This window comes from Centropristis striata, chromosome 22, assembly GCF_030273125.1.
Source record: "Centropristis striata isolate RG_2023a ecotype Rhode Island chromosome 22, C.striata_1.0, whole genome shotgun sequence".
Taxonomy (NCBI): domain Eukaryota; kingdom Metazoa; phylum Chordata; class Actinopteri; order Perciformes; family Serranidae; genus Centropristis; species Centropristis striata.
In genome coordinates, this window is record NC_081538.1 from 29,432,907 (window position 1) to 29,445,676 (window position 12,770).

Here is a 12,770-nt window from a genome sequence, read left to right on the forward strand (position 1 = left end):
GAAAGCTGGAACCTGAAGATTTATCAGAGCTGCTGCTCAGCACTGAGAGTCAACATGTTACAGTCAGAAATCTGTTATATTAATAATAAGTAGTATTAAATAAGTGAATATGGGTAATATAACAGTATGATGAGTGTTTGAAGTATTTGTGTATTTTGTGCGATTGCACAAGATTCTATATATTATCTACTATTTTGTGGTTGTAAAGTTTCATGAGGCTGTGATTATCCTGGAGGTCACATCAGGTCATTTTAAACACTGAGCTCAAGTTTCACTCACTAACATCATCACACATGAAGAACATTGGGCTCATTGAATCCACAAGAGTCTCAGCTTTCCAGTAAGAACCGATTTATGCAGTTCACAGACTGTTAAGGGACCCCAGGATGCACAAAGATTCACACACAAGAGGACAAAATAACACATTTTACTGCAGGAGAAACACTGCATGTAATCAGCATAAAGTGGGCGTGTTGTCGGCATGAAGTGGAATTGTTATCGGCATAAAATGCCCATGCTATCGGCATAAAGTGGGTGTAATGACTTGATTTCGACAAAACAAAAACCTAAGCCACAATGAGGGGCTGGTACCAGGATGCGTAGTTGACGCGTTGTCATGTGGTGGCTCCATGCAGTCAATCAAACATCTGCAAACTTGTGCTTAAGACGTATTTATTTACTACCATGTATCACTACAGCTTTGCTATACACACACTTACATCAGTAACTGGCATAAAACAAACAAAAGGGCTTAAAGGTTAGCCGGCAGTCAAACGGCGATCAAAAACTGAATGCTTCTCCCGGTAAGCAGCACGCCTGAGGAGTAATTGCCTCTTCCTCTACTTATACATTTACACATGCTGTTGTCCAATACGCCACCTACTGTGGCAATCAGGAAATTACCTTGACACAGATATAAATGGCTCTAACAGTGGGCATGTTATCGGCATAAAGTGGGCATGTTATCAGTATAAATTTGGCATGTAATCAGTATAAAGTGTGCATGTTAACAGAATAAAGTGAACATGTTATCAGTATTAAGTGGACATGTTATAGGCATAAAGTGGGCATGTTATCAGTATAAAGTGGGCATGTTATCAGCATAAAGTTGGCATGTTATCGGCATAAAGTGGGCATGTTATCAGCATAAAGTTGGCATGTTATCAGCATAAAGTTGGCATGTTATCAGCATTAAGTGGGCATGTTATCAGTAGGAAGTGGGCATGTTATAGGCATAAAGTGGGCATGTTATCAGTATAAAGTGGGCATGTTATAGGCATAAAGTGGGCATGTTATCAGCATAAAGTTGGCATGTTATCGGCATAAAGTGGGCATGTTATCAGCATAAAGTGGGCATGTTATCAGCATAAAGTGGGCATGTTATCAGTAGGAAGTGGGCATGTTATCAGCATAACGTGGGCATGTTATCAGTAGGAAGTGGGCATGTTATCGGCATAAAGTGGGCATGTTATCGGTATAAAGTGGTCATGTCTGTAAAGAGGAGACGCATTCTTTATTTCTTTCTTTAGTTCGTCTTTTTGTCTCTGCAGGTTTCTTGTTAATGAGTGAAAATGAATCCATCGAGACTTGAGGACGGCGGTTTAAACGCCTTGTGTGCTGGTTTTTTTGTTGTTGTCACTAATGTCTGAGGTGTTCAGTGTGTGTCAGCTTTCTGATCCTGTAGCTTAAAAAATAAATAAATGTTTGATGTTTTTGTGCAGTATTAGCAGCTCTCCGTCTCCTCCCGCTGCTCTGCGTCAGAGCTCATCTCAGCCTCCACCTGAGGGAAATATCTCCTGATTACAGGCTGTCTTTCTGTTTGCTTTAATACCAACAATCAGACTGAGAAGATTAAATTATGCTGATTAATAATTCATTCCTGTTAAACCTTCAAACTGAGAACAAGTCAGAGCTGCGTCACCACCGTGTGTGCTCGGTAAAACAAACAAATCATAAAAACCTGTAAAAAAGTCAAATAAATATAAGCTACTTTACAGATAATTTCTTTAAAGTTACAGATAATGTACAGTAAATATCTTTAGAATAATTAAAACATTTTCATTTTAATATGACGGGAATTGTTTTTCAACTTTTCAACTTTTTACCTTAAATCTTAAGTTAGAAAACTGCCTGCAAAAAAATTCCTGTATTACTGTATTATTTTACAGGGTTTTGTTATTTTTTTCTTCTTCTTTTTTTCTTACATTAGGTGCATATTCCATAAAAAATACTTTTATTACAAATAATAACCATAAAATAAAAGTTGAAATCTTTAAATTAATATAATAGGACATTATATATTTTTTTCACAGTATTATTTAGTTGCTTAATGGTCTTTAATTTTAAATTACAGTGAACTCTGTGGAAAAATAATAAAAAAAAATACAATGTAAAATTAAGGAATCTTTCTGTTTTTTGACAGAATTTTTTTTAATTTAGCGTTGAAAAAAAGTAAAAAGAAAATGTAATTTTAAATGAATGAATCTATAAAATAACTCATGGTAAGTGTTTGGAAACTTTTGCTGCCAGACAGAATTTTGTTTTTACAGTGTGAGACAAAAATGATTTGACAAATCAGGTGAAAATTTACTTTTTTTTAACGCCATTTTTTGCATTAAAGAGGTGAAAATGAATTTCAGATATTTTAATGTTATTTCATTTGATTTCAATTTCTAAGTTTTTAATGTGTATTTTATTTTTTTTACTCACAATATTAATATGTAAAAAACAAAACATCAATATACACATTTTAAAGATCTACTAATGCCTACATTCATTTATTTTAATTTCTTAATATTGTTTGTACATTTAATACTCTATTCATTAATTAATTAATCTTTTTTATTTTTTTATTTTAAAATGGCATATTCCGTCCTCATTATTTTGTACACACCAGACAGAAAATGATCCATAATGAAAATAATTTGTAGTTGCAGCCCAGTACAAGTTTGGTGAAATAATGCAAAGAATAAAAAATATCTAAATAATTAAATACATAAATAAAATAAAATAAAATAAGAGTAAAACAATAAAATAATGAATATACATTTTCTTTATAATTAGAATAAGTGAATGAATAGCCAGAATCCTTATTATGTAATAATAATAATAATAATAATAATAATAATAATAATAATAATAATAATAATAATAATAATATTTCTGAGGGTGGACTGTCTCTTTAAGGGAATCAGAGGGGGCGGGACTTTTAAAGAGGAGAGGAAGAGGGCGGGGCTAGGAACAGGTAGTAACAAAGATGGCCGCCACAGCAGTGAGAGCAGAGAGGGTAAAAAGGTGAGAAAAATCATAACTTATTAAAGTTATTATTTTAAACTATCTGCAGGAATTTTCAGGCTTTGAGAGAAGTTTGTTTACTGTTTTCACACACACACACACACACACACACACACACACACACACTGACCACCTGGTAGTGTTGAATGTGTGTTTAATGTGTATTTAATATGAGTTAACAGGGTATTTTTTATTTATTCATTTATTTATTTATTCCAAGAAAATGCTTTTAAACAGAATTGCTGTATTATTTTTTTGTTTATAGTATTAATTTAAATGTATTTAATTAAACTATTCATGCAGTATTTTTTCATGCATTTCTACATTTTTATGTATTTATTTAATATATTTTAATACATTTCATATATATATATATATATATATATATATATATATATATATATAATTTATTTATTTTTGTAGTATTATTATCCTTTTCCTGTTTCTCTCCGATTTATTTCTTCATTATTTGTTTTACACATTTCTTTATGCATTTCTTACTCAATTTAAATTATTCAAAATTAAAACAAATTATGACAATAATAAAATCATTTATTTACTATTAAGGCAGCTTTGGTCCTCTATAGTTGTTTCATTATTTTAAAAAAATGAAACAACTAAAAAAAATACAATTTTATTAATTTCATTCATTTGTTTTTTTTAAATTAATGTAAATATATGTATATATGTAAAACAAAAATAGATATAAAATTTGGAAAATTAAAAATTAAAAATTGGCAATATGTACAGTGTTACGTCATGCCAATAAAGCCAATTGAATTGAATATAAAATTGATAAAACTAAAAATATATTTTTTTTACACTTACTAAATTTTATTATTTAGCTGATCATTTTTCGTATTTTTACTTTGGTTGTATTTTAATGAAAGCTTTGACTTGTAATGGAGTATTTCTACATGTTGTACTTGTACTTTTACTAAAGTAAAGCGACTTAATACTTCTTCAGTGTTCCTGTATTCTCCTCAGAAGAAAAATAAACATTTAAACCTGCTGCTCTTCCTCTGGACGTCACACTTTGATATTAAATGATATAAATGAAAACCAGAATCGTCCTGATGAGTTGACTGCACTCTGCACTGTGGTGTTGCGTTCAGGGACTCCCGTTCTTCTGAAACTTCAGTCACCTCGCTCCTTCCTCATAAACCTCCAAAATAAAAGCTCAGTGATGGTGTTGGTGCAGTAGTTAAATAACTTCCTGTCAGTGAGCCGTGCTGCGTTCAGGAGCCGCCGTGCTGCGTTCAGGAGCCTCCGTGCTGCGTTCAGGAGCCTGCCAGTGACAGATGGCCGGCCCGAGGTCCAGCTGACATGAAATCTGTCTGAGCTGCTGCTCGTCGACACAAAACACACATCGAAAAACTATAAAGTAGAGACTGAAAAAAATAAAATAATATAAAAAACATTTTTAATTAAACAAAATAAATAAAATTGATAAATAAATAGAAACAATAATTTAATATTTAATAATACAGATCAAATAAACAAATACTATTGCAAATATGTTTTTTTATTTAAATTTTTTATAGTTTATATATCTAAACTTTACATTTTATTATTTAGCTTAAAAACAGAAAAAACCCCGCTTAAATAAATAAATACATTACTTTAAAAAAAAAAAAGATAATGAAATAAATAAATATAAAATCAACAACAAAATATTGTATTGTATAATACAGAAAATTCCTGGAATATATCTTAATGTGTGTGTGTGTGTGTGTGTATGTGTTTCTTTTTATGTATTTATTTATTTACACGGTTTATTTTACCTGGGTGTATTTCCGTTTTTTTCGCAATATTTTATTTTTTGTTTATTTTACTTATTTATTAACTATTTGGAACCCCCCCCCCTTTCCTCTCTCTCTCTTTCTCTTATATATATATATATATATATATATATATATATATATATTCAGTGTAGGCCTCAGGATTAAATGAGTTGCTTTGCATACATTTCACCATGAAAACAAACACATATCGGCCCAGCAAGGAAAAACTAAACTAGGAATCATCAGTATAGTACTGTGAAAAAGACAATTTAATAATATAATTGGCCATGGTTTATAATCCAGATAATTATTAAAGTCACAGGGCTGTAGGGAACACTGGCTTGACCTCCACTATTTATTTATTTATTTGTTTATTTATTTCTGGCTGCAGCCAACAGATAAAAACAGTAGTAACAGTTTTAGCAGCAGCAGTGAATGTGAAGCGAGCAGAGCTTAAAGCCTGAGAGCAGCAGCAGCAGCAGGATGGAGCAGCGGAGAGTCTCAGCGCTCAGCCGTGAAATGAAAAGTAGCAGCTGATGTAGCAGAGCGGCCGGTGGGGGAGGGGACACTTTCTGTCAACGCTGCACGAAAAACTACAACTTTACTGTCCGGGTTCATGCAGGAACCGGCCTGAGTTCATGTCTGTCGGCCTGCAGGGTTAATGACAACACGGACCAAAAGCTTTACAGCAGCGTCGAGATGTCTTATATAGCCCCGAGCTGCTGCCTCTGTCCATGGTGCTACCCACCGGTCACAAAAATATCACTTTAAAACACTCTACAAACACATCCAAACACACACAAGCGCCATTTTGTGCCTCAAATGGGCTGATTTGTGCTTAAAACTGCCGAGAAGTTGCCGAGTTGACAGTAAATTCACTCCTAACTGCCATCTCTGTCTTCATCAACTCTCCGATCACATACTCTCAACGTGAAGTGAAGTCCCGCCCCCTCCCCCTTCATGCCTTCTGCTCATTGGCCCCCCGCGCTGCCCCTCGACGTTTGCAACTCTCGATTGGCTCGACCTTCCCGCCCCTTCTCGTCCCCCGACCAATGGCAGCGCATGTTGTGTGGAAAGGGCGGGAAGAAGGATGAGGAGGAGGAGCCATAAACATTAAATACATTATTTATTTATTTATTTATTATAATACATACTACTTGAAGTAGTTGTACTTATTCATATTGTTATTATTGTCAAACTTATTATTTTATTACTATTATTATTAATAACAACAACCTATGGTTAATACTATACATACAGATAAAATACTTTATTTATTTATTTTATTTATTCATTATAATACAAACTCCTTGAAGTAGTTGTAGTTATTCTTCTTTTTCTTATTATTTTTACTATTAATAGGCTATGTTTAATTTGGTAAAATATATAAAATACATTTTTTTTTATTATAAATATCCTTGAAGTAAAACACTCCAAAAACACACACAAGCGCCATTTTGTGCCTCAATTGTGCTGATTTTTCCTAAAACTGCGGAGAAGTTGCCGAGTTGACAGTAAATTCACTCCTAACTGCCATCTCTGTCTTCATCAACTCTCCGATCACATACTCTCAACGTGAAGTGAAGTCCCGCCCCCTCCCCCTCCATGCCTTCTGCTCATTGGCCCCCCACACTGCTCTCGACGTTTGCAACTCCCGATTGGCTCAGCCCTCCCGCCCCTTCTCGTCCCCCGACCAATGGCGGCGCGTGTTGTGTGCAAAGGGCGGGAAGAAGGAGGAGGAGGGAGAAGGAGGAGGCGGGAGGCTGACAGACAGACATGGGGGAGAGGAGGCTGGTTTCTGGGAACAAACTGACACATTTGGCCTCTTTGTGTTTGAAGAAAATCAAAATGCAAGATTTGGTCGGAGGCTTCATGTATATCGACTTGTTTATTACTCTTCAAACCCCCCACACTCTCCCTGTCTGTCTGTCTGTCTGTCTCTCTGCCTGTCTGTCTGTCTCACTTAGTTGTGATGAAGCTGTGAAGCTGCTGCTGCCATGTTGGCTCCTCCACCACAGCCTCTTTATTTACAACCAACAACAACAACAACAACAAGTAATCCTGTTTATTCTCCATTCCTGTGACCTGCAGTGGTGGAATGTAACAAGTACATTTACACAAGTACTCTACTTTGTTACATTGTTAAGATTATTGTGCTTTACTTTAGTATTTCCATTTAATTTCCATTTTATGGCCACTATTTTACTTTTTAACCTTCTTATTCAGAAGCTTTTGAGTCCATTAATGGTGCAAAAATACAAATCAACCATAGGTGTAATTTATGTAGGGATGGGTGGGGTGCAACCCACCCAATAATCCAAACCAGCCAACACAACCCACCCAATATGATACCATAATTATTGATAATGAATTTTAAGTATCACAAACACGCCATTGTGGTAGAGTTCCTCAATTTAGCAGTAAAAAATAGTGACTTTTGTCAAGTAGTAGATACTATAAAATACTTTCTTCTGCCAGTAACAGAAATAAAAATGTTAAGATTATTTGACTTTACTTTAGTATTTCTATTTAATTTCCATTTAAAAGCCACCATTTTACTTTTTAACCTTCTTATTCAGCAGCTTTTATGTCCATTAATGGTGCAAAAATACAAATCACTTCAATATGATCTAATGTTTTGTATAAGCCCATTACCGCCAATGTGAGATGAGAAAAAAAATGAAGTACTTATAATACAGAATGGCCCCATTCAGATTCATATAAAGCAAATAATAACACTGGCTTGTAGTTATTAATGTGAAAATGTGTACATTAAATAAGCCAGTAACAGAAATAAAAATGAGTTAAAAATCATTATGATGAAAAAGAAAAAGGCTCCTGTAAGTTATGATCATGAGAAACATTCTCAAAATAATACACTTTATCAAAATAAAAACCTAGCATCTAAAATGACTTAGTAGCTCAAAATATTGACTTAATATCTCAAAATAATACATTTTCCTGAAATTATGACAAACTTTCTATTGTAAATCTTTCTCAAAGTTTTGACTTTGTATCTCAAAATAAAAACAAACTTTCTAAAAATAATAACTTTTTTCAAAATAAGGACATAGTGTCTCAAAATAATGAGAAAAATAAATATTGAGAATATAATAAAGTTTCTCATCAGCCAAATAAACTCCAATGTTTAAACCTTTTCTTCTTTTATTTTTGCTAATAATAAAATGTTGGTTTAGTTTTATATGTCAGAGTCGGTCCAGGCGGTAAAACATGAGAAAAATATAGTTTGATATGTTAATAGTTATTTTTAAATATTAGTTTTTACTCCTTAACAGCTTTAGTTTAGAGTCAGATATATAAATGCAGGATATTTACTTATATATTTACTATAATACTGATTTAACTTTTTCTCCCACCATAACAGTTTAATTATTTTTCTATGATTATTATAACCTGTGCTTGCTATTCTATGTTGTACAGTACATACAGTACACGTGGTAAAACATGAGTTTTAAAAAAAAATCATGCTTATTTATTTTTTTTAAATATTTTTTTGTGTTGAATGTCAGAAAAAAACAACAACATTTTTTTCCAATAAAACTTTAAAATTACTGACAATAATTTCCAAGATAAATCCACAAATATATTATTATTATTATTATTATTATTATTATTGTAGTTGTTGTTGTTGTGAGAACTTTGTAACTCCTGTTTTTTTATTTTTTAATACTTTCATATAAATAAAACCCATTATTTATTATAATAAATACTCCTTAAAGTAGTTGTTATAGTAGTTATTCTTATTGTTGTGACTATTATTTTTATTATTATTAATAATAATAGGCTTTGTTTGATACTGTCATATAGATAAAATACATTATTTATTTATCATAATAAATACTCCTTAAAGTAGTTGTTATCGTAGTTATTCTTAGTCTTATTAGTGTCATGATTATTTTTATTTTTACTAATAATAACATATATATATACTGCCATATAGATTAAAATATATTAGTATTAATTAATTAATTTATTATTATAATTCCTCCTTGTAGTAGTTTTAGTTATTCTTATTATTGTCATTATTATTCATTATTATTATTATTAATATTATTATTGATTACAACAACTTATGTTTAATACATATAGATAAAATAACTTATTTATTTATTATAATAAATACTCTTTGAAATAGTTGTAGTTATTCTTATTATTGTCATTCTCATTATTTTATTAGTATTATTATTGTTTATAACAAACTATGTTTAATACCATATAGATACAATACATTATTTATTTATTCATTTATTTATTATAAATATATAGTTATTCTTCTTCTATTATTATTATTATTATTATTATTATTATTATTAATAATAATAATTCTAATTATTATTTTTATTATTACTATTATTATTAACAACCTATGTTTGATACTGTCATATAGATACATTAATTTATTATGATAATAAATACTCCTTGAAGTAGATACATTTATTTATTTATTAATTATAATAAATACTAATTGAAATAGTTATTTTCATTGTCATTATTCTTCTTTTTATTATAATTATAATAATAATAGCATATATTTAATACTGCCATATAAATCAAATTTATTATTTATTTATTATTATAATAAATACTCCTTGAAGTAGTTGTAGTTATTTTTATTATTGTCATTATTATTTTTATTATTACTATTATTAATAACAACCTATGTTTGATACTGTCATATAGATAAATGTATTCATTTATTTATTATTATAATTATAAATACTCCTTGAAGTAGTTGTAGCTATTCTTATTGTTGTCATTATTATTTTATTATTACTATTATTATTAGTATTGTCATATAGACAAATGTATGACATGACAAATTTATTTATGTATTTGTTATTTATTTATGATAATAAATACTCCTTGAAGTAGTTGTAGTTCTTCTTCTTCTTCTTCTTCTTTATAACAATATGTATATATATATGTGTGTGTATATATATATATATATATATATGTAGAGAGAGAGAGAGAGAGATACATTTATTTATTTATTATTTATTATGATAATACATACTCCTTGAAGTAGTTGTAGTTATTCTTATTCTTATTAATAACAATATGTTTGATACTGTCATATATATAAATGTATTTATTTATTATTTATGATAATAATAAATACTCCTTGAAGTAGTTGGTTATTTTAAGTCTTCTGCTTATTATTCTTATTAATACCAATATGTTTGATACTGTCATATATATAAAATACATTATTTATTTATTATTTATTATGATAATAAATACTCCTTGAAGTAGTTGTAGTTATTCTTAGTCTTATGCTTATTATTCTTATTAATAACAATATGTTTGATACTGTCATATATATAAAATACATTATTTATTTATTATTTATTATGATAATAAATACTCCTTGAAGTAGTTGTAGTTATTCTTAGTCTTATGCTTATTATTCTTATTAATAACAATATGTTTGATACTGTCATATATATAAAATACATTATTTATTTATTATTATTTATGATAATAAATACTCCTTGAAGTAGTTGTAGCTCCCCGGGCCCTACTGCGCATGTCTCTCTTCTCCATCCGGGAACTTGAGAATCACCATTGACAGCCGAAGCGCAACTTTTCCCCAGGCAAAGTGAAATCAAGCCGCGGACTCGGACAAAATATAGTCCCCGTTTTTCAACTTAAAATTGGGGTAAGAAAAGCCGCCCCGCCGCCCCGCCGGAGCCCTGGACCCCCGGCCGTCTACCCGAGAGGAGCCGACCGGGGCCTGACCTCTCCCCGCCGGGTTTGGAGCACTTTTGAAGACGGGCGGAAAGTGTGTGATGAGTCCTAGCCTGTAAAAAGAAGCGAGAACTTGCTTTTTGCAGCCCGAGTAGTTCTTCTTTCAATTGTTATTGTCGCTTTAAAAAAATCTTTAATTCACTTAAACTTGGTGTCGGCCGCGTCGAAAGTGGGAGAAAAGTGCTTTTCTGGTGGGAACATGGAACTACAAGGCCTGCAAGAGGCGTTGAAAGTAGAAATCCAATGTCATCAGGTAAATGAAACATCGTGTTATTCTCGCTTTATTCTAGGGAGAGTCAGTCAGAGCGAGAGACGAGGATCTGACGCTCATCTGAGAGGAGAGGAGATCAAAAAAAAAAACTATGCGACATTGTATCGACTCATCATCCGCTCACAAGTCTCGCTAAAGTGCACTTTACGCACCACTTTTCCGCCTCATTGTCATCGGCGTTTTTCACGCCGAGCAACAATCATTCTGAGTGGTAATAATACAAATAATAATAATAATAATGATGCGGTGGAGGCGATCAGGACGCGACCTGAATATTTATGAGGTGCAAAGAGAAGAGTCAGTGCTGAGGCTTTGTTCCTCCCTTTCACTCAACTAAAACTAAACTTTCCTCATTTCTCGCTCCTCCACGTCCACATTTGTTCCCGTGTTGCCTGAACTAGTTGCACAGATGAAGCAGGTAATATATCTATAGATGTGTATTTATTTTTTTATTTCCGAGGCTTCCCAATATGGACGAGAGAGCGAGAGAGCGAGGAGTGAGCGAGAAACTTTATCAGCATAAATCTGCAGCTCCTGTTTCTGACTTTTTCTGTGAAATAATATTTAATTTTTAATAGGATGGAGAGCTGAAGAGACAGCTGCACGACAGGAGAATAACAGCTCTGAGCGACAAACAAGTAAGCTCCTTTTATATTTATTATATTTTTTTTTATTATTTCTATATGTGTGTGTGTGTGTGTGTGTGTGTTTAAACTAGCCCACAACAAACATGGAGGCCTGTAAAGTGTGTTGTTGTGTGTGTGTGTGGCTCCTTCTTCATCCCTCATGTCTCGAAAGTTGTGTAAAAAATTTTAGCGTCCATTTTGAGCAGGTCGACATGTTTCTGGAGAGCCGAGCTGGAGGAGCAGCTCCGGCTCGGCTCTGCAGGATCCGGATCCGGGTCTGTCCCCGGACTGGCCCTGGACCGGTCTGAGCCGTGTGCGAGGCTCCGGAGCCGCTTTTTAAACGTCTTTTTCTCCCTTTTTGCTCACTTTCTACTTAGTCTGCTGCTGTTATTTCTCACCCGGGTCACATGACCGCAGCGGAGCTTCTGATTCGCCCACTTTCACTTTTTTTTCCTCTTCAATACTTCATCTTTTATCATCTTTTATCGCCATAAACGGCGAGAATCCTGTTCGGAGCTCCGCAGCGGCAGCAGCAGGTCTGATGGAGGTCTGATGGAGGTCTGGTGGAGGGATGGAGGGAGGGATGGAGGGATGGAGGAGGCTGAGGCCGGCGGCAGGTTCAGCACCGCGGCCAGCTCCTCTCCTCCTCCTCCCGCTGCTGCTGCTGCTGCTGCACCGCCCCGCCGGTCGGTCCCAGCCCGACAGCAGACACACAACTTCCCCCAGCAGCAACAATCACACCACAACAACACACAACACAACACAACACAACACAACAACACACAACACACCACTACACACCACTACACACCACTACACACCGACTTATGGCTTTATATGAACTGGTGGAGGCCATTTTCTCCACCTGCTTCTCCATATTAGGTCTAACTTACTGAGCAGAGCAGTTTGTGAACACTTTGTGAATGGGCCTTTACAGGCTGGACAACTTCTATAGTATTGGGATTATTATGAGTGATTATGGTTTCATTTCCCGTAAGTTTAAGGTTGTGTTTGGTGGTTCCTGCC

General features: G+C 33.2%; 1 protein-coding gene across 1 annotated transcript in view; it reads left to right on the forward strand.

Moving 5' to 3' along the window:
* Nucleotides 1-10,845: 10,845 nt before the first annotated feature.
* Nucleotides 10,846-12,770, forward strand: part of phf21b (PHD finger protein 21B) — a 96,494-nt gene continuing 94,569 nt past the window's right edge. Inside the window, exons 1-2 of the mRNA XM_059326093.1 lie at nt 10,846-11,100; nt 11,697-11,756. Coding sequence (XP_059182076.1) covers nt 11,047-11,100; nt 11,697-11,756 — 114 coding nt within the window. The 5' untranslated portion in view covers nt 10,846-11,046. The remainder of the gene's footprint in view (nt 11,101-11,696; nt 11,757-12,770) is intronic.